This window comes from Arachis duranensis, chromosome 3 (genome assembly GCF_000817695.3).
Source record: "Arachis duranensis cultivar V14167 chromosome 3, aradu.V14167.gnm2.J7QH, whole genome shotgun sequence".
In the NCBI taxonomy this organism is placed as follows: Eukaryota; Viridiplantae; Streptophyta; class Magnoliopsida; order Fabales; family Fabaceae; genus Arachis; species Arachis duranensis.
The window spans coordinates 8151915-8171467 of record NC_029774.3 but is presented as its reverse complement, the minus strand read 5'-3'; the positions used below and the strand labels follow the sequence as shown (position 1 = coordinate 8171467).

The 19553-nt window shown below is 32.8% G+C and overlaps 3 protein-coding genes across 3 annotated transcripts in view; all 3 read right to left on the bottom strand.

The window, feature by feature from the left end:
- Positions 1 to 9179: 9179 nt before the first annotated feature.
- LOC107477436 (hypothetical protein At1g04090) lies at positions 9180 to 11573 on the bottom strand. The gene is made up of 2 exons (XM_016097449.3): positions 11261 to 11573; positions 9180 to 11031 (listed from the first exon to the last, which is right to left on the bottom strand). Exons 1-2 carry the CDS (start codon positions 11361 to 11363, stop codon positions 9440 to 9442), a joined length of 1695 nt encoding a protein of 564 aa, XP_015952935.1. The 5' UTR covers positions 11364 to 11573; the 3' UTR covers positions 9180 to 9439.
- Positions 11574 to 13020: 1447 nt separating this feature from the next.
- Positions 13021 to 15749, bottom strand: LOC107477337 (uncharacterized). The gene is made up of 7 exons (XM_016097330.3): positions 15592 to 15749; positions 15428 to 15523; positions 14857 to 14905; positions 14513 to 14609; positions 13834 to 13886; positions 13663 to 13725; positions 13021 to 13529 (listed from the first exon to the last, which is right to left on the bottom strand). Exons 1-7 carry the CDS (start codon positions 15693 to 15695, stop codon positions 13260 to 13262), a joined length of 732 nt encoding a protein of 243 aa, XP_015952816.1. The 5' UTR covers positions 15696 to 15749; the 3' UTR covers positions 13021 to 13259.
- A 683-nt stretch (positions 15750 to 16432) lies between these two features.
- LOC107477414 (helicase SWR1) overlaps positions 16433 to 19553 on the bottom strand; it is a 3965-nt gene continuing 844 nt past the window's right edge. The window contains exons 3-6 of the mRNA XM_016097425.3: positions 19398 to 19547; positions 18981 to 19304; positions 16986 to 18877; positions 16433 to 16863 (exon numbers count right to left, since the gene is read on the bottom strand). Of these exons, the coding sequence (XP_015952911.2) occupies positions 16795 to 16863; positions 16986 to 18877; positions 18981 to 19304; positions 19398 to 19547 (2435 nt within the window). The 3' untranslated portion in view covers positions 16433 to 16794. The remainder of the gene's footprint in view (positions 16864 to 16985; positions 18878 to 18980; positions 19305 to 19397; positions 19548 to 19553) is intronic.

The window sequence follows — 19553 nt, the reverse complement described above, 5'->3', positions numbered from 1 at the left end:
CTCTCCAAGATGGATTTCTGGCCCTTGATGCTTCATGATGATGATGACTTCATCTGCTTCAATCTCTGTCTCAACCATCACTTTGCCACTCTAGCTACTTCCTGTGGTGGTTGAGCAGAATCAAAGACAAGCCATGCTTCAAGAATCTCCCTTGCTGGCCGAATCTTCATCCTTCTTTTTGAGTATGAAGGATCCGAGATTACCTCACCAAATCTAACCACATTTGGTGATTATCTCAGCCACAATATACTTTTGGTTTTTTTTTCTTGCCATCATTAATTTGATGGTCTTTATGCATGCAACTCCTTCTTTTCGGTGATAGTAGCTTAATGTAGCTTCCATGGTTTCCTGGTTAATGACCGAAGAGAAGAGAAAGAGAGAGAGAAGAAAGAGAAAATAAAAGCAAAGCTATGAGTGTTATGATGAATAAAGTAATTAGGTGCACTTCTCCATGCTTTGTGTAGTAACGTGTAAACTACCATTAATTGCCATAAAATCACTTTGACCTTTTCTCTCTCATATTTCCAAGGACTGCATTAACTTAACTTGATAAAATTTGAGTTCCTTCACAAGTTAAAGTGTGAAGTCCGTTGGAAGCATGCAACCAAGATTCAATGTCTTGGGTTTTTATTATTTTAACCATTGTGCCCCAATTTCATTTTTCTTTCGGACCATGGCATGCATAAAACAAATTGGGCTTTATGATACTATTGAATTTTGGCCCACTTATAACATTTGCTTTCCTGGTAAATTTTTGGATTAAGCATTGAGCACATAAGAAAGCATTCATTTTGGGCTTGCATCAATAACATTCATTCTGGCCCAATTAATAATTCAGCTTCATAGCATGAGAAACATGTAGCAAGGCTTATAATTGGGTTTAAACCAGAATTTTATTTTCGGCCCAACACAAAATCTGCACAACAAAATTATTAATTAAGCAAATATGAATTAAGATCAAATTAATAATTTTGTAATTAAAATATTTAATAATGTTTGTTCATCATCAAAATTAAACAAGAGTTTTCCAAACTCATCAATTATGTTAAGCAATTAAGATAAGACATAAATATATAGAGGCAAATAAAATTGCCTTTGACTTTAATTATCACTATTTTTGAAAGAATGAAAAGCATAAAAAGATCTTTCTTAAACAAAATAAATGTGTTCATGTTTCAATTCCAAACACAATTTTTATGACTTTTTTTTTTTCAATTCGCTAACATTACCAGAAATTGTTATTATTCAAGCACTTTGTTCACAAAACCCAAAATTAAATCAATTGATGATGGGTAAGCTTTTATATATATAGCAGAGTCAGCAACACCTGGCATCACTTTTTGTTTATAGCTACGATGAATAGACACCGACACAGATATAGAACACGATACGATACAAGCTAAGACACACTGACACGCGAAATTTAAAATCTTACATGCATAACACAGGAATACACATACATATAAAATATAATGTATTTTTTAGATAAATCATAATAATATTTTGATATTTTATTAATATTAAAATATAAATTAAATTTTTAATTATTTTTAATGTCTTATTTTAATTATATCGAGTATTTAAAATATTTTTTATTTTAATAAATAATAATATATACTATATCTAAATTTGTTTTAAGAATATATGTTAAGAATAAGATTGGACACGCTGACACATGATGGTATTTAGGCGTGTTCAAACGTGTTCGGAGAAAAAAGTTTTATTTTTTATTAAAACACGGTTGAACACAGCAGACATGCGTGATTGCGTGTTGGACGAGTGTCAGTAAGTGTCGTATCCAAAATGTGTCCGACACGCGTACACAAAAACTCAACGAAATGTCTGTGCTTCATAGCACTATACACCGTGATGGTTTTTCAGTGGCTAAGAAAAGGGGGAGTTCAATCTTAGCCCCTTTTTTCTTATTAAAACTTGCTGGTCGTTGAAACAACTTCTGCAGACTTTTTGATTTTGTCTCATACCCAGTCACGAGACTTTTCTTTTTATCTCGTTACCCGGCACGAGATACTTTTTTGGTTTTATTTCCTATGCAGCAGAAATAGAAATGGAGTAGAAGAAAGAGAGAGAATCACAGCACGATATATCCTGGTTCAGCTGCCTAGTGCAATGCAGTCTACATCCAGTCTCCATCACAATAATGATGAAATTTCACTATAATCTTCATGATTACATACACCAATTCTCCCTAGAAACTACCCTTCATATCCGGGACAAGTCTAGAATCTAAACCCCAATCCTGAACTTGAGTTGGTCACAGCCAAGTTTTCAACTACTAAGTGCTAACCCAACTTGCAAGGAGATTCTCACAGAATCATGAAACACAACAAAGATGTACAAAGGACCTCTAAGGACATCTATGGCTTTTTCTTTTAATTTTGCACTCTCTGCCTTTTTTCGCTCTATGACTTTTTCATACAAACCTCACTATTTGCCTTTTTTTATGAGACTCAAGACAGACAAAATTAAACAGAAAATTACAAAACAGAAAATATTGAAGGAGAATAACTTCTGTTAGCTTAGGTAGCTATGAGAACTCTGTGCCTTGTACTCTCACTCCTTACTTCAAGCCCTGACTGTTCTCCCTTATTTATAGAAGGGGAAGCCTCCAAGATTGAAGTTCTTGAACCGAGCCAGCTTCTTCTTCTTCATGCAAACCGGTTCGGCCAGAGAGAGAGGTGAGAAAACTGAATGTAAAACCCAATATGCAATTACCTCTGTGTCTTTCTTTTACACCAAGCTTCATCAATCCGAGCCATCCATCTTGACTTGCACTCCAAGAAGGATCCCTAGCCCTTGATGAGTTCTTGATGATGACAGTTTCTTCTGCTCTAACTTCTGCATCTTCTCCACGTAGCCACAGTAGCTACCTCCTGTGGTGGTTGATCAAAAGCTGAGACAAGCCTTCCCTTAAGGATCTTCTTCCTTTGACCGAATGGATCTTCTTCCATTTTTTGTATGGAGAAGTTGAGATCTCTTCACCAAATCTTACCATTTGTGGTGAAGATTTCAGCCACAACATACTTTTTATTTTCTTTTTCTTGCCATCATTACAATGGTCTTGTTACTTGCTTCTTCTTCTCTTCGGTAGCTTGCCATAGCTTTCATACTTTCTCTATGAAATGACCGAGAGTGAGAAGAAAGAGTAGAGAGAGAAAAAAGAGAAGAAAGAAAAGCATTCAATGGATTTGAACAAATGAATTAAACTAAATTCATTTTCTTCCTTTTTTTGCTTTAGGTAGCGTGTAGCATTGATGATCACAATCAAATCAAATGCTAATTTCTCTCTCATGATTTCAATGTCTGCATTTAACTCTTAATAAAAATTTGAATTCCATCAAGTAAAGGGTGTAGAATCTATTGGACAGCATTATTATTAAAGAAAATGGATTTCATTAAATTAAAAGAGTAAAGAAAGTATTATGCCCCATTTTCTTTTCTTTACTTTCGGACCAACTCTTTTGGTCTTGTAGCAAATAGTAGTTCTTGGGCTTGTTTAAATCAATCTAACCCAATAAACAAAACACTGATTCAGCCACACATTATATTGCAAATTTTGGACAAAGTTAAATGTTTCGCTTCATGTTGGGCTAGTCAATTTTTCGGTCCAACAACAAAATCTGCACAACAAAATTACTAATTAGTAAGTGTGAATTAAAGATTAAATTAATAATTTTACAGTTAATTATGTTAATAATATTTGATCATCATTAATTTTAATTTAAAATTTTTCAAACTCATCACACTAAATTATCAAAACAGTCAGAATTTAGGAATTTCTTCATACACCAACTGTATCCTATAATGTTCTTCGCCTTGTCTTTCCCTTGCATCCAAACTACGTACAGCAAATTGCTTCACCGAACTTGGAGATTCTAGACAAAAATTGCTCCTTCTAATTGTTATGCTACATCAGCATCTAAGGCTTGGCTTGATAAAAAAAATTTAAAGAGGTATTTGTGTTTTTTAAAAGACAAGCTCTTCATCTATATTTAGTAAATTAAAAAAAATTATGTATTTTTATTTGTTATTTTTAAAAGATAAAAATATTTTTAAAATTTGTGTTTATCAAAACTAAAAAATCTAATATAATTTTATACATTAAATAATTTTTAAATTTAACTTTTATATTTATTATGGTCCTTTTTAAGGAAAAGTCTAAGGGGTCAGTAATTTTATTGCATTTTGCCCAGCATGTAACCAGCAGAGAAAGGTGAGCCATTAGATGAAATCTCACACCAATCTCACACCATCAAATCATCATTGATGGCTAGTTGATGGCTACCAATTATAAATGTTACTGGCCCCTAGCATTGCTCCCTTTTTAATTTTAAAAGTTGTTTTACTCAACATAATTATGATACTTGTACTTATCGAAAGTTGTTCAACATAAAAAATCAGGTCCAAAAAGGTTGAAAGTCCATCCAATAAAAGTGGTTTCTTTTACGGCTGCTATAGCTTTCATAAGCCATTTTCAAAAAGTAAAACGTGTATCAAATCAAGTCTTAGGGTGTGTTTGGCAAACGCGTTACAAGAGAAGAAGCACGTCTTGAAAGCTTCAATTTTTGGTTTTGGCAAACTTTTGATTCACGAATGCAGAAGTGATTTTGCTTTTAAAACCACGTTTACAAGAAGCTACAATTTTGAGCTTCTGCGTTTCACCAACGGGCTTTTAGTCATCAATACTCCATCTTTATTTACTTTTTACCAACTTTATCCTTTATGCATGTTACTAAAAATATACTAAAAAATAAGAGTAATAAGAGTACTAAAAATATACTATATAAAAAATATCATAAAATTTTTTTGATTTATTTCAATTACTACCAAAATAAATATTTAATTTTTTTATTATTCTTAGTACTCTCTAAAATTTATATTTTGTTAGTTTTAATTAAAAATATATTTTGCTAATTTTTATATATTATTTTTATTTTAATGTATAAATATTAATTTTATCATAGAATTAATTAATAAGATCTATTCAAATATCTAAATTAAAATGATAAGATAATATACAAAAAATATTTAAGTTGGTGTCTATTTTAGTAATTTTCTTATCTAAAAGTGATTTTGAGTAGTATAATCCAAACAACATTTTTTTTTTGCTATAATTTATTTTGATACAAAGATTGCCAAATATAAATCACTTTAACACAAACTTATTTTTCATCGTAATCAAGTTTGCAAAATCAATTTTATTCAAACTCCCATTTGTAAACTGTAATCCAAACACACACTTAATCGTATTAATCGTTATGTCACTACTTAGGGTCCGATTGGAAAAGCTCGAAAGTTACTTTTTTCGACTTTGACTTATAAAAAGTTATATTAATAGTGTTTAGTACAATTTTTTATATATATGCTTTAACTTCCCAAAAAGTTATTTAAGAGTTTTTGAAAAAGTTAAAAAATTTGACTTCTCTCTTTTTCAAAAGCTATTTTATCATTCTTATTTAATACACAATTTTAAAATAAGTACTTCTATAATAACTTTTCAAATACAAAATAACTTATTTATAAATTACTATTAATAAAAGTTCTTATACTTTAAACTCTTTTTTCAAAAGAGTTTATTTAAAAAGTTTATCCAAACTGTCTCCTAAACTTAGTTTAGTAAAATTTTTACTTTTTAAAAGTAACTTATAAAAGCTAGTTTTTAAAAATTAGCCTTTTGAAAATTGTAGTATCTGTGTTTGATAATTTAAATTTAAATAACTTTTAATAAACACAAATAATAATAAATGCATTTGGTAAAATAACTTTTTAAATTTAAAATACTATAACAAATATTAATATAAGAATTAAATTTAGATATTAATTAATGTATGAGGTTATATTAGATTTTTTAATTTTGATAAGTATAAATTAATTTTAAAAGTTTCTCCTTAAATATTTTTAAAAATACTCCTAATTTTTAAAAAATATAAGTATAAATACATAAACTTTTTCATTTACCAAACGTAAAACGAATATTTGTGCTTTTTAAAAACACAAATACCTCTACCAAACCAAATCTTAATACGAGAAAAGAAATAATAAAAAAAAATTTTCGAAACCAAAAGTATTTTTCTCCCTAGGAGAAACTTATTTAAGCTTTTGCAGAGAATAGTATTTTTGTGATTCTGTGACCTGATACCATTCAACCACCCGAAACTAGGAAAACAAATTTCAAAGGCAGAAAGAGAAAGAATTCTTATATTATTATCAATGATTGAATCCTAAGAAATTTTGCTTTACATCCGTAAAGTACAAATCAATGACTGTCCCAACTCCCAAGTCAGAACACCCAACAAGGGAAGCACCGCTCAAAAAACTACAACATAATTTTGCCCCCTCCTCTTTTCTTCCCTCACTGTGTGCGTATGTATAATTTGAATGTATACACAAACTACAATGTTACCAGCCTAGAATTTGCTGGGTTAATCAAACCAATCAAATGTTACATAAGCAGAAAAATAGAAGAAGAAAACAAAAAAATCACCATCTTTCATCTCCTGTCCAATTGTTTTTCTCTTTTGGCCCTGTAGGACCTTCCTCACCATACAGCTCCACTGGAAGCTTGTTAAAGAAGTTCTTCACTGAGAACCGAAGCATTCGCGGAAGCGCATCGATTATCCTATCAATCTCAGTTCTCGAATCATAAACGATTTTTGGCCCCCACTCTCTCATATACAGCAACCATTCAACCACCCGAAACTAGGAAATCAAATTTTTTAAACATCGAAATAATTTAGGTATTTTTCAAAAATATTAGTATTTTTTTTTTATTTTGACACCTACGGGAAAAATTTGATATAAACACAATTCGACATTCATTTATTATATTTTTTAAATTTAAAAAATTATAAAACAACAATGACATTTTGTATTTTACTACTTTTAATTTTTAAAAAATATAAAACATGTTATTTTGTCATTTATTTGTTAATCGGAAAAATATTCTCGGTGAAAGTAAATGGTTCGAAGTGGTAAAGCGGTTGAAGACATGAGCAGTTTTTGAAAAGACATATGCGCAAGTATTGGACGGAGGTTCTCGACATGGATTCGATTGCAGGGCCTTTCCGATAAATCGAGCAAGTCCAATCGAACAAGATATTCGAAGTCAGATATTCGAGATAAATTATTCAAATAAGTGATTCGAGTAATTACGGTAGCGGAGAAGTTAAGGACTTCTATCACGTGAGAAAATCATGAGAAAGGATTAGGCAGAAACGGTTACTAAGGAGAATGCATTCAAGGTTGTGATATTGTAATTAATTGTAATTAATTGACAGTTACCAAAAATAGATTATAAATACTAGGAAGTCTTAGAAAATACGGGTTGGAACTTTAACTCAGAAAAATACTCGAGTACACTCACATTCCATGGAATTCCTGAGTCTGCAATGGAATAACTTTTCTGTAGGGTTCCTTCTATCTTTTCATTCTTTCAATTTATCTTTTTGTAAACTTTACTTTTCAAGTAAATTTATTTTTCAAGTATTCTTTATTTTCATTGTCCAATTTACATTCCTGCATTTTAGATAATATTAATGAAAATACTATATCAATTAAATTATTATTTAATTTGTGAAATTAAGTATAAAACTTATTACTTTGATAATATTAATTCTAACTTAAACTTGGATTTTTCAGAGTATAAAATCATCAAAACATAAGTTTTATATTTAATTTTACAAATTAAATAATAATTTAATTGATATAGTATTTTAATTATTTCTTAAATTACATATTGTATAAATATAGTTGGTCATTATATATTACTTCTAATTCTAAAATCAAGTTTTAACTCCTATGTTATCTTGGAGGACTATATTTTATATTAATTTTTCAACATCAAAAGTCCCAATAATAATTTTTTAGATGCTAATGAGTCAAATGATAATTTTTAATAAATTTTTAGAAATTTAATGTTCTGTTTTACACATTCATAAGTTTATAAAAATATAGATTTTCTGAAATTTGAACTAAAACATAAAAATTGGATTTCAATTATTATTCATTTTGATTTTTTTGATATTTTATTTGAATCTAAATGTAGATATTTTCTAATTCACATTTATGTTTAAAGTTAATATAAAATAAATAAAATAATAAACAATTAACTTTCAATAATAATCTGTATCAGTATTAAATCAAATAAACTAAATTTGATTTATATGTATATGCTGCAGAAGTAGTAAAATTCAATTTACATTAAAAAAACGTAAATCGAATTTAGTTGATTCGATTTACATAGAAATAAAATCATTTTATTTTAGGACATTTGCGTAGTATTGATTCCCATTTGATTTGTTTATATGTTTTTACCAAAATTTTAGGAATAGAAAATAAAGAGAATATTTATCATGTGCTTGTAAAATATTAATTACTATATATTTGTATATAAATACATGTATAATCAAACTTATTTTTAATATAAATTTTAAATTTTAATAGGTTCTAATTACCGATAGAAAATTGTCAAAAAATTTGACGCTAGTTATTGAGAGAAAATTTGTCGAAAAATAAACCCTAATTTTAACTGAATGTAAGCCGCTGAACTTTAACATCTAAGTTATACATAGGACATGTTAATCCACTGTGTGTAATTCACCCACATAAATTTTTCAATCCTAAAAAGTCGCTAATAGTTCACATTAGTATCGCAAACATCTCAAATTTATGAAAATTTGAATGAAATTAAATGTTAAGAATAATAGAAATTGGTGCTATTTTTATAAAAACTTTGTTTTGATGTTAAACTTGATGACTTCAAACTAAAATTATGTTTTTCGAAGACTTAGATCAAACTAAAAATGCTTGATTGTTCCAATACATGAACAAATCACCTCTGTAGTACACCCTGCGTGGAATCGTAAGTTATCATCCCTTCACTTCATTGTTTTCAATGGTGTCAACGGCAATGTTCACTGAGTTGCGCATTTTCTTCTAATTCAAGTTGTTTATACATTGGAAAGGTTTGCACGGATATACATTTAAGAGATAGTATGACTGCACGGGGTACCTTCATCAGTTGTTTCTGATCGAGATTCGAAAACTTATTTAAGCTTTCGCACATAGAATAGTCTTTTTGTGATTCTTTTACCTGATTCCATTCAACCACTCGAAACTAGGAAAACAAATTTCAAAGCCAGAAAGAGAAAGAATTCTTATATTATTGTCAATGATTGAATCTTTATAAATTTTGCTTTATATCCGTAATGTACAAATCAATGACTGTCCCAAGTTAGAACACCCAACAAGGGAAGCACCACCCAAAAAACTACAACATAATTTTGCCCCCCTTCTTCCCTAACTGTGTACGTGTGTATAATTTGAATGTATACATAAACTACAATGTTACCAGCCTATAATTTGCAGTGTTAACAAACCAATCAAATGTTACATAAACAGAAAAATAGAAGAAGAAAAAAAATCACCATCTTTCATCTCCTGTCCAATTGTTTTTCTCTTTTGGCCCTGTAGGACCTTCCTCACCATACAGCTCCACTGGAAGCTTGTTAAAGAAGTTCTTCACTGAGAACCGAAGCATTCGCGGAAGCGCATCGATTATCCTATCAATCTCAGTTCTCGAATCATAAACGATTTTTGGCCCCCACTCTCTCATATACTGCAACCACAGAGGCTCCTTGACAGCATCTCCAAGATATTCAGCTGCAACAATCTCATAGTGAACACTTGAATTCACATAAAAGTTGCTTCGACACGCATCGTTTCTGATCCCAACTCCAAGTTTTGAAGAACCTTGGATAAAGGTTCCAGGATGAGGGTAACTAGCATGCCCATTTTTTGAAGAGTAAACAATAGCTTTGTTTCCATCAATGTATTCTAAATCATATGCATCAACCCATTCTCCCCCACTATGCTGTGAGTAGTATATACTGTATAATTCTCCATTGAAATTGCATATTCTAAGTGTGAAATGCTCCCAATCACCAACATGCTCTCCAATCTTGCTTAAAGGTATGTTTTTCATTCCAATTTTAAGAGTGGCTGGTCCATTGAATGGACAGAAAATCCACATTGCAATGTCTGTGAAAGTTCCACCAAGTGCCGGCTTCACATGAACATAAAGCCTTGCACTTTGCAAGTCCCCACGTTTGAGAAAGTCCTTTCTATCATCACTTGGCAAGTCTATCCAAAACTCCTTGTCATTCGTTCCTCCACGAGGTAGATTTGAGCCGGTTTCATCAATTGCCTCGCCTGTAGTCACACCCTTTCTGTACAAGCAAGCTCCATTGTTGAAATACCAGACCACAGAAGATGGCAAGTAAACTTCTTCCGGATGAAAGAAAATGGTAGGACCATAATGCTGGATAAGTGCATGTATCTGTTCCAGGTTTGGCATTGTTTGTTGAACAGGATTTAGGTTCCTCAAGCATGCAATTGGAAGCTCTTCACCGATGTTCCAGCATCCGTTACTACAGAAAAAGGACCCAACTGGAACTCCTTGCCCTTGCACGCTGCGATCACAAGGTCTCAAGTTCCAAGCCTGAAAAGAAAGCTCTGGAATTTTAGAATTTACAGCGAGTAATAGGCGGTAAGGCTCGCATTTATCAGTGAGGTCAGAACGAACACAGCAGATTTCATCCAACTGAGGCTTATTAGGATTGTCAGTAACCAAGTATCCAACTGCCTTGTAACCTTCTGGAGGCTCAGGTATCCAAAAGTAACCACAACCACTCAGAGTTTCACGATTTCCTGCATTCGAACTCCAAACTAACTCAAAATTCAGGGGATTCCTCAGGGGAGGTAGCTTGTCGTGATCATCGCAATGATTAGTTTCAACTTCCTTAGCAACAAGCACAAAACCCCTTAAAGGCTTGTTGCTAGGTTGACAATAATGGCCAAGGATGTGGAAACCCTGAGGTATTTCGACAGGCTTATAGAACACAACAGCATTCTTTTTGTCCTGCATAGCATTGCTGCTCCAAATGAACTCAAAATTAGAGACCTTGAAAGCTTCTATTTCACCAAGATTTGCAAATCCAGAAGCAAAACTTCCTCCTGTAACCATAGATTTTAGAGACCTAAGTTAATTTTTCCTTTCAAAAAAAAGGTCCTTCCTACTAATATATGCTATTGATTTATATAATGCATTGTTAATCATAATAATCTAGTACACAACACCGAATAGAACTGAGGAATTTGATTTCTAAATCAAGGAAGGGTAAAAGAGGAAAGTAATTTCATTGGAAGGCGCATACAATGAAAAACGTGAAGAGAAGGATGTTACCGTGAGGCCAATTCGGGATCGGAGAGGGAAGAGAAAAAGTTTGAGGCTGAGAAGTACACATTATTGCGTTCGTATTCCGACCGAAGCATGAGAAAACGAGCATCTATCTCCCTTCTTCTTCATACGCACGCATTCTGTGTCTTTCTTTCACTTTATCCAACACTCCTCTATCATCATCATCATGCGATCCATCTTCTCGTGTTTGATTGTTTTTAATTTTTTATCGATGTTTCTTCTCATTCATAATAAGCTTCTCCGAAACAATCTCTCTTGGCTCATAATAGTGTATCTAAATGCAGGCAAATTTGTGCATGGATCCTTGAAGGAAATAAATAGTAAGCTAATAATCTTTCAATTTGGCATAAACAGGTTAATAATTAATAAATGGTTAATTCGTCAACGTCAACATATTGATTTCGTCAAATTTTTTAAACATCGAAATGATTAGGTATTTTTCAAAAATATTAGTAATTTTTTTATTTTACACCTACGTGAAAAATTTGATATAAAACAACACTGACATTTTGTATTTTACTACTTTTAATTTTAAAAAAATATAAAACAATAATAGTAATGTTGTTTTATATTTTTTTTCACGACCGTATACAACATATATATTCAATCATGTCTGGCATTACACCCCTTCAGAGTCAATACATTAAAAAATAAGTTGTCATTTGTCAACGTATACTGCATCCAAATTTTGATTTTCTTCCCTTCACACTCCTTTCGACACGTGGTTATTTTACGTCTTGGAGTGGGAGCTGAAGCAAAATTGAATTTAATGGCAAGCAAGCATAATTGTTTGTACCAGATTAGAGGGAGAAGATATTTAAGCCGCCCAACATACGTGGACGGAATTTCAGATTAATCATCCCGTAAAAAAAAAATGTGCACAACCTAATCGTGTCTAATATTCATTCATTTGTTTTTACTATATTAAAAATCAGCCACTACATGTGTATTTAATATAAATTTAATTATTAGTCAATTGTATATTTAATTATTCTACTACGTCAAATTTGATTATTCTAATAGATATTATTTAATTAAAAAATATATAAATAAAAAATATAAGAAAAATACTACTTATTCTTTAAAATTCAGTTTTTAATCGATCATTTTAAGAATTTATTATTATTTAATTAATTTAAATACTCATTTTTACATTTCAATTGTTCAAAAAATTAAAAAAATTATTCGTTTTTTATTTTAATCTTTTTTAAAACTGAATAAAAAGACAATATTTAAAAGATGCCTAGTTATACTAAAAATATAAATATACACAAATATAAACTGATTTAATAATTAAATTTTAATATATAGATAATACTTTTGTTTCGTGTATTAATATACATGTAAAACCAATCTTATCGTGTATATATCTTTTATAATAAACATCACTTTAGCAATAATATTTCCTTAACAACCAATATGTTCTTTTGTTAATTAGAAAAACAATCCAAATATATAATTTAATTATAACTATATTTTTATATGAGTATAAAAAATATTTAGTGCACGAATAATATTGTAGAAGTAGAACCCAGTTCTCATTCCCTGATCAATAATAAAGATCGGGCCCATCAGAAAAATATTTCACATAAGAAACCCTTCCTCTAAAGATTCGGATTGTACCAGACCTAATTCAATTTCTTAACCAAAAGGAGGCATTGATTGCGGAAAAGTGAAAACCAATCAATAAAAAATGTAGCTTCGGAGTAATGAGGATGACAGATGTGTAAAATAGCTTCAGAAGATTAAAAAGCATGCTGCACTGAGATCTTGATCCTCATGCCACCAATACAATCATAGCATCTAAGAGATACAAAGTCCTGATTTCGAGTGCTAAGAAATTCGAAAATATAAGGATTAACACTGAATGATCAACGTCCATAATGTCCTCATAGCAGTTCGTGCTCAACAGCAGAAAACATACGGATCAAATACTCATATCAAGTAATGGATTTAACATACAACATTGAACACAAAACAAAGGCTATGCATTATTAGCATCTGGCTCAGACTTTGTTTCTGATGATTTAGCGTCTTCCGAAGCAACTGTGTCAATGGTCATATCCTCACCTGTATCTGCCTCAGCCATCACTTCATCCTTGTCAGCTACCGGAGGTTCAGTGCCATTTTCTATGCCATCGAGTTGCAGCTGTTGTTTTTCATTTGCATTCTCTTGCTCATCTAGCTCGTGTACTGTTGTTGCTTGTGGAAATGGATCAGTAGATATTGTCAATGTGGATGTAACTAACAAGTTCTACAAATGAAACACCAGACATAAGCCGAGAAACATTGCTTTCATCAAACAACATATGAGTTGATAACTGATTATAAAATGAATCATTAAACAGTTCCAAATACAGGATTTGATTTGCTTCGATGAAGGATACCTTTTCCAGGGCCAAAGCAAGCTTCAAAAGATGTGGATAAATGCCTTTTGCATCCAATAGGATCTGCTCGGTGCAATATCAGACAAACATTATTTTATGTAACCATGTTATAATGTTGAACAGATATGCTCCAATATGCTATTGGACAACGTACAAAAGAACTGGATATACCTCACAAAGCCTTTGCAATGTAAAGGGAGGGCCTTCAATGAAACAAGTAAGCGCTACAATCCAGATAAATTACCAAAATAGTTTAGTGAACCAAGAACAGAATAAACACTTAAAATAGGAACCTAAGTAATTAACAGACAGTGTACACATTCTGAAAAGAGATGATTTTTAGACTTAGGAGATTTGGTGTGCAATATGAATGAAGGTGCCTGGGTTGAATATAGAAGTTTACCATAAAATAAGAAACATTGTTCTAACAGCTAAACGAAGGCTACTTCATTATAGCATCAAATAAGATGGAGTGAATTTCATTTAAACATGTATGAATGAGTTATCAACTCAATGATCAATACAGCTCATGCTAAGCCTTGGAAGCTTTTCTTTCATTGCTAATCTTCTACCAAACAACTGCTATAGGTTCGAGTTAAACCCTAGAAACAACAAATAGGCGTAATCAAAACTACTACAAGAATTTGAAAATTAAGAATTACCAGAAATTACGTAATTCATTAACATATTGTCTAACAAATTTGGTTAATGTTGTTGTTCTATTTTGGTGCTGGATAATCTATAAAATTGATATTTTTAACATTTCCAAATAATTCAGTTCAATAACTTTTATCAAAAGTAATTTCAAAGATTGGTCTACTCTATAGATTTTTGGCTAACAATATGGTACCATCATCCAACTTGTTGACCACCTCAGAGTAGGATTCTCCTAAAGAAGCATATTGCTGTTCACCAGTCATTTTTGCCTCAGGGTACTCTGCTAATACCTGTATTACAAATATGGTGAAAGGATTATTAAAAAGACAAAACACTTTAAGTGTAAGGTGACTATTAACAAACAAAAACAACGTCGCTTTTCATACCATGTGTTGAAAGTAAGAACTATCATGCTAGAATAACACAAGTTTAATAACATTATGAAACCTTACAAAGTATAAAAAAACTACGTGCTAGCATACCACTAAGAACCAATACAATATACACAAGAATGCATGCTAGCATACCTCCCCATACCTGCTTCAGCTGAAAAGATAGCATAGTCTTGAGCTTATCCCAGTCATGCCTGTCATTCAGAAAGCGCACCACATTAGCACTCAAAAATAAAGGTCCATTTCCAAGTCTAGGTCCACTGAAACAACCAATGAACCAATAACTAGAGTGATGGTAAGGTGCCAAAAGACGGCCTTAGCACCTAATTGATGATGGGGCAAAAGAATCCCTAAAATCTCAGCCATCTAACTCGGTCGCTAACTATGACAATCAAACACAAAATAACATGAACTTGATCCTTCAGGAATCTTATCATCAGTTCAGGGTTTGGTACATCACAGATCTTAATATTTAATTTTTTGGAACTATCATCATGCACAAGCAAAGATTTCTGTGGAGAATCAATGCAAAATAGTACCACATCAGTTCACATCTTCTTATTCCATTGTATTGTATTGTATTTCACATCTATATATTTAATTTTTACCGTGTGCATTAACAATGTTCAGTTACACACAAAACAATAATCATATTTCTCACATAAACCAGCCATAACCTAAAGGAACAAAAATTCAGTTACTAAAACGACTCGCACCAGAACTTCCCCGTAGATGCAATGACTTCTAGAACCTTCCTCACTTCTTCCCGAGAAACATCATCATCCCTTTGCTCACTATCTTGCTCACCATCCCTAACAAGGAAATGAATCAGAAAAACGAATCAAGGACAAACAAGAAGTCTCCGGTAACAATGAAGTACCTGTGGTTGGAAGAATCAGGTACCACATCATCACTGTGTGGATTAACGGCGTCGACTGAGGAAGCCGCTGTTTGCTCTAAATTCTCATTCGATGGAACCTCCATGAGAGTCTCCTCCAGCTGCACTATAAAAGTAGGGTTTCATACAGTGGCGGATACGTACCTGTGAACGATGAAAGTGTGGTATTTTGAGGGCGGAGAAAAGGAGCAGGGGCCTCTGTGGTTCTGTACTGTATGAAATCACGGCGGAGGCTCCGTCGCCGTCTGCGGAGGGAGCAAGTGTCAGTATGTTGAGCTGTGAAAACGGTGAGCTCAAGTTCAGATCTTCCTCGGTATTGCGCTTTGCAATTTGGGCCATCTAGCCCACATGTCTGGGCTTTTTTGTGATTGCTCCAGTCTAAGTTGCACCCATGTATTTGCAGTTTGTGATACTTTTTAGCTGATTATTTTTTATTACACAATAATATTAAAATTTGAAATCTATATACAACGTATAATTTATCTATTCTAGAATTAAATATATTTTTACTATAATTATTATTTTTTATTTGTTAATGGTATATATTGCATAAAATTAATTTGATGTATATCACAAAATTAATATTAAAAAGGAGGGGGGTGTTAATCCTATTTTTGCACAAAATTCTTTTTTTTGTCATTAATATTAAAAAAAAAATTATTTCCTGTATTACATTCAAATTCAAATGTGTAAAATTTAAAAAGAAAAGGAAATTGAGAATGTTTATAATCTTTTGTAAGAGATGATTGCTATATCGATCGTTGTCCATATTGAATTTACATAAATGATGTTTTTCATATTAAAAGAAGAGAGAAAGATGAACTTCATAGTAAAATAGATTACATTAAAATAGATTACAGTAGGCGAATGGTAAATAGGTGTCATAGATACTAGACAGAAATATTCCATTAAAATGATAATAAGAAAAACATAATATCTAACAGAAATTGCAATAAAAATCTGCAACTTGACTGAGAAAAGCAAAATATAGTGCATATGAGGGTCAAAACCAAGAGTTTGGACCCTCCCCTCGTATGTTGTATCCAACTATCTAAGCAAACATTATTTGGACATTCAAACTGCTTCCTAAACTACATAAACGTTCATATAAACTCTTGTGGTAAACAATTTGTTCAAGCCAACGTCCATATAAAACTCTTGTGGTAAACAATTTGTTCAAGCCAATCACTTAGCCTTTGGAGTATTCTGGTTCTCTGGCAGCACCTGCAGTGCAGTTCTTTTCCTCTCCACTTCCTGCACATGTTGAACAGTCAACACTTAATAAGAATGTCACTTAAATGCAAAATTGATAACTCAAATAGATTTAAAATAAAATGCAATTAACAACTGATATAGAATAAGAAATTCAGCCTCACCTTCCCAGCAACATTATTATTATTCAGCCCTAACTTCTTTAACATCTTCCTTAGTTCTCTCACACTCTTTTGATGCAAATCATCGGTTCGGTTCTCCTTCTTACCAACAGCACTGTCCACTGTTTGAATCTCATTTGCAACACCCTTTGTTTCTTCCTGTGATTGTTCAACAACAACAGATTGTATTGGAGTATTACAAGCTTTCACCAGCGTGTTGGAGTTGAAACTCGGCATATGCATTGAAGCATCCATAGCTGTTTCTTTTGCAGCTGAATCATCATTAGGTTCTTCATTTTGTTCTTTATCTTCAATGAAAACTTCTGATGAAGCATCACCTTCTACAGCTTTGTCCGAATTGAAACTCAGCACAGACAATGAAGCATCATCAGTTGCAACTTCTTCTGCAACTGCATGAAAATTAGATTCTTCATGTTGTTCTTTATCTGCAATGACAACTGATGAAACATCACCTTCAACAGCTGTGTCACACTTGAAACTCAGCACAGAGAGCGAAGCATCATCAATGACAACTGATGAAACATCACCTTCAACAGCTGTGTCACAATTGAAGCTCAGCACAGAGAGTGAAGCATCATCAGTGGCAACCTCCTCTGCGACTGCATGAACATTAGATTCTTCATGTTGTTCTTTATCTGCAATGGCAACTGATGAAACATCACCTTCAACAGCTGTGTCACAATTGAAACTCAGCAGAGAGAGTGAAGCATCATCAGTGGCAACTTCTTCTGCGACTGCATGAACATTAGATTCTTCATGTTGTTCTTTATCTGCAATGACAACTGATAAAACATCACCTTCAACAGCTGTGTCACAATTGAAACTCAGCACAGAGAGTGAAGCATCATCAGTGGGAACTTCTTCTGCGACTGCATGAACATTAGATTCTTCATGTTGTTCTTTATCTGCAATGGCAACTGATGAAACATCACCTTCAACGGCTGTGTCACAATTGAAACTCAGCACAGAGAGTGAAGCATCATCAGTTGCAACTTCTTCTGCGACTGCATGATGTTGTTCTTTATCTGCAATGACAACTTCTGATGAGAGATCATCTTCAACTAGCTTTTCGGGATTGAGAATCGGCAGAGACAATGAATCATCATGTGTTGCAATTTCTTCTGCAGCTGCATCATCATTAGAATCTTCATGTTGGTCATTACCTTTCAATTGATCAGATTCATCGTCCTTTTGTTCTTCTGCTTCTCGTACAGCTACATGGACCAATGATGATTCAAGAGTAACATGGTTAACATCTGCGGAGGATTCAATGCAGATCTGAGCAGCACTTGCATCCTTTTCTTCTAAATCCTCAGATGTTTCTTCTAATTTTCCTTGGTGATTTTGAAGAGTGATATCTTCAAGACTGTTGCTTTTCTCAGTAACATCAGAAGAGTTCTCAGAATTTGGATTTGCATAATCCTCTTCTGAAGCATTACTATCCATTTCCTCAACCCCTGTCTTGGATTCTTCATAAGATGATGCGCCGATAACATCAGAAGCACCATCAATTAATTTCTCTTCCTCCATGGTGGAGGATTTTTCCAAGAGCTCAGAATTATCAATAACAGTTAGATTTTCTGAGGCTTGAGCAGAAGGCACATCGAAGAGGTCAGATGCATTGACCTTTTCCGATCCCTCTTCCATGGATTCTTCACAGTTCTCCAATTTGATTTCAGATTCTTCTTCTAGATTCTCACCAACTTCTGATGATAATTCATCAGAATAGTGCAATTTGACTTCACAATCTTCTTCTTGGGGCTCATCAGAAGAACAAACATTGGATGAATTCAGTTCAATAACTGCATCAGAATTTGCTGGGCCCTTTTCATCTTCAGATTTGTCACCGTCCTCTATTTCAGATAACTCAGATCCTGCAAAGTGAAGACCACCATGCTCAGATAACTTAACAGAAAGATTCTATCATGTAGATCTACAACAATAAGAAAATCTTGTTATAAAAAGAAAAGAACAAACCTTCATCGCCTCCATGCACATCATTCTCCTCTATTGCTTGGTCCACTGTATTCGAATCTTCCAGTGCTTCACAACTTCCTTCCAATTTCACATTTGTTTCACGTGGCACGGAATCAGCTTTCAAACTTGACCCCTTGTGTTCTGATTCAGCCTCCAACAAAGGCTCAACATCAATTTCTTCCACAGAAACTGCTTGCACTTCTGAACCCAAATCATTGACCAATTCAGATTCAGTTTTCATTTCCATAGAGCAGACCTCTTGTTCATTGGTTTCTCCTGAAACCACATCAGTCACAGTCTTCACACTAGCCCCTGCATCAGACACTGTACCAAATACAACATATATCAAAATCATGCTACAGAAGTTGAGATAACATCGAATTAATCAATTTACACAATTTAACAACCAAACATTACCCTCTTCAGTATCTGCAGAGTCTTCAATTTGCTGAGACACACTAATGATTTCCTCAGAAACATCATCAAGCTTTTCAAGTCCATTGTCTTCAGCATCGATCAAGCTCATGTTGGACAGGTTCTTCTCAAGCAACCTCACCGACCTTCGAGTACTAT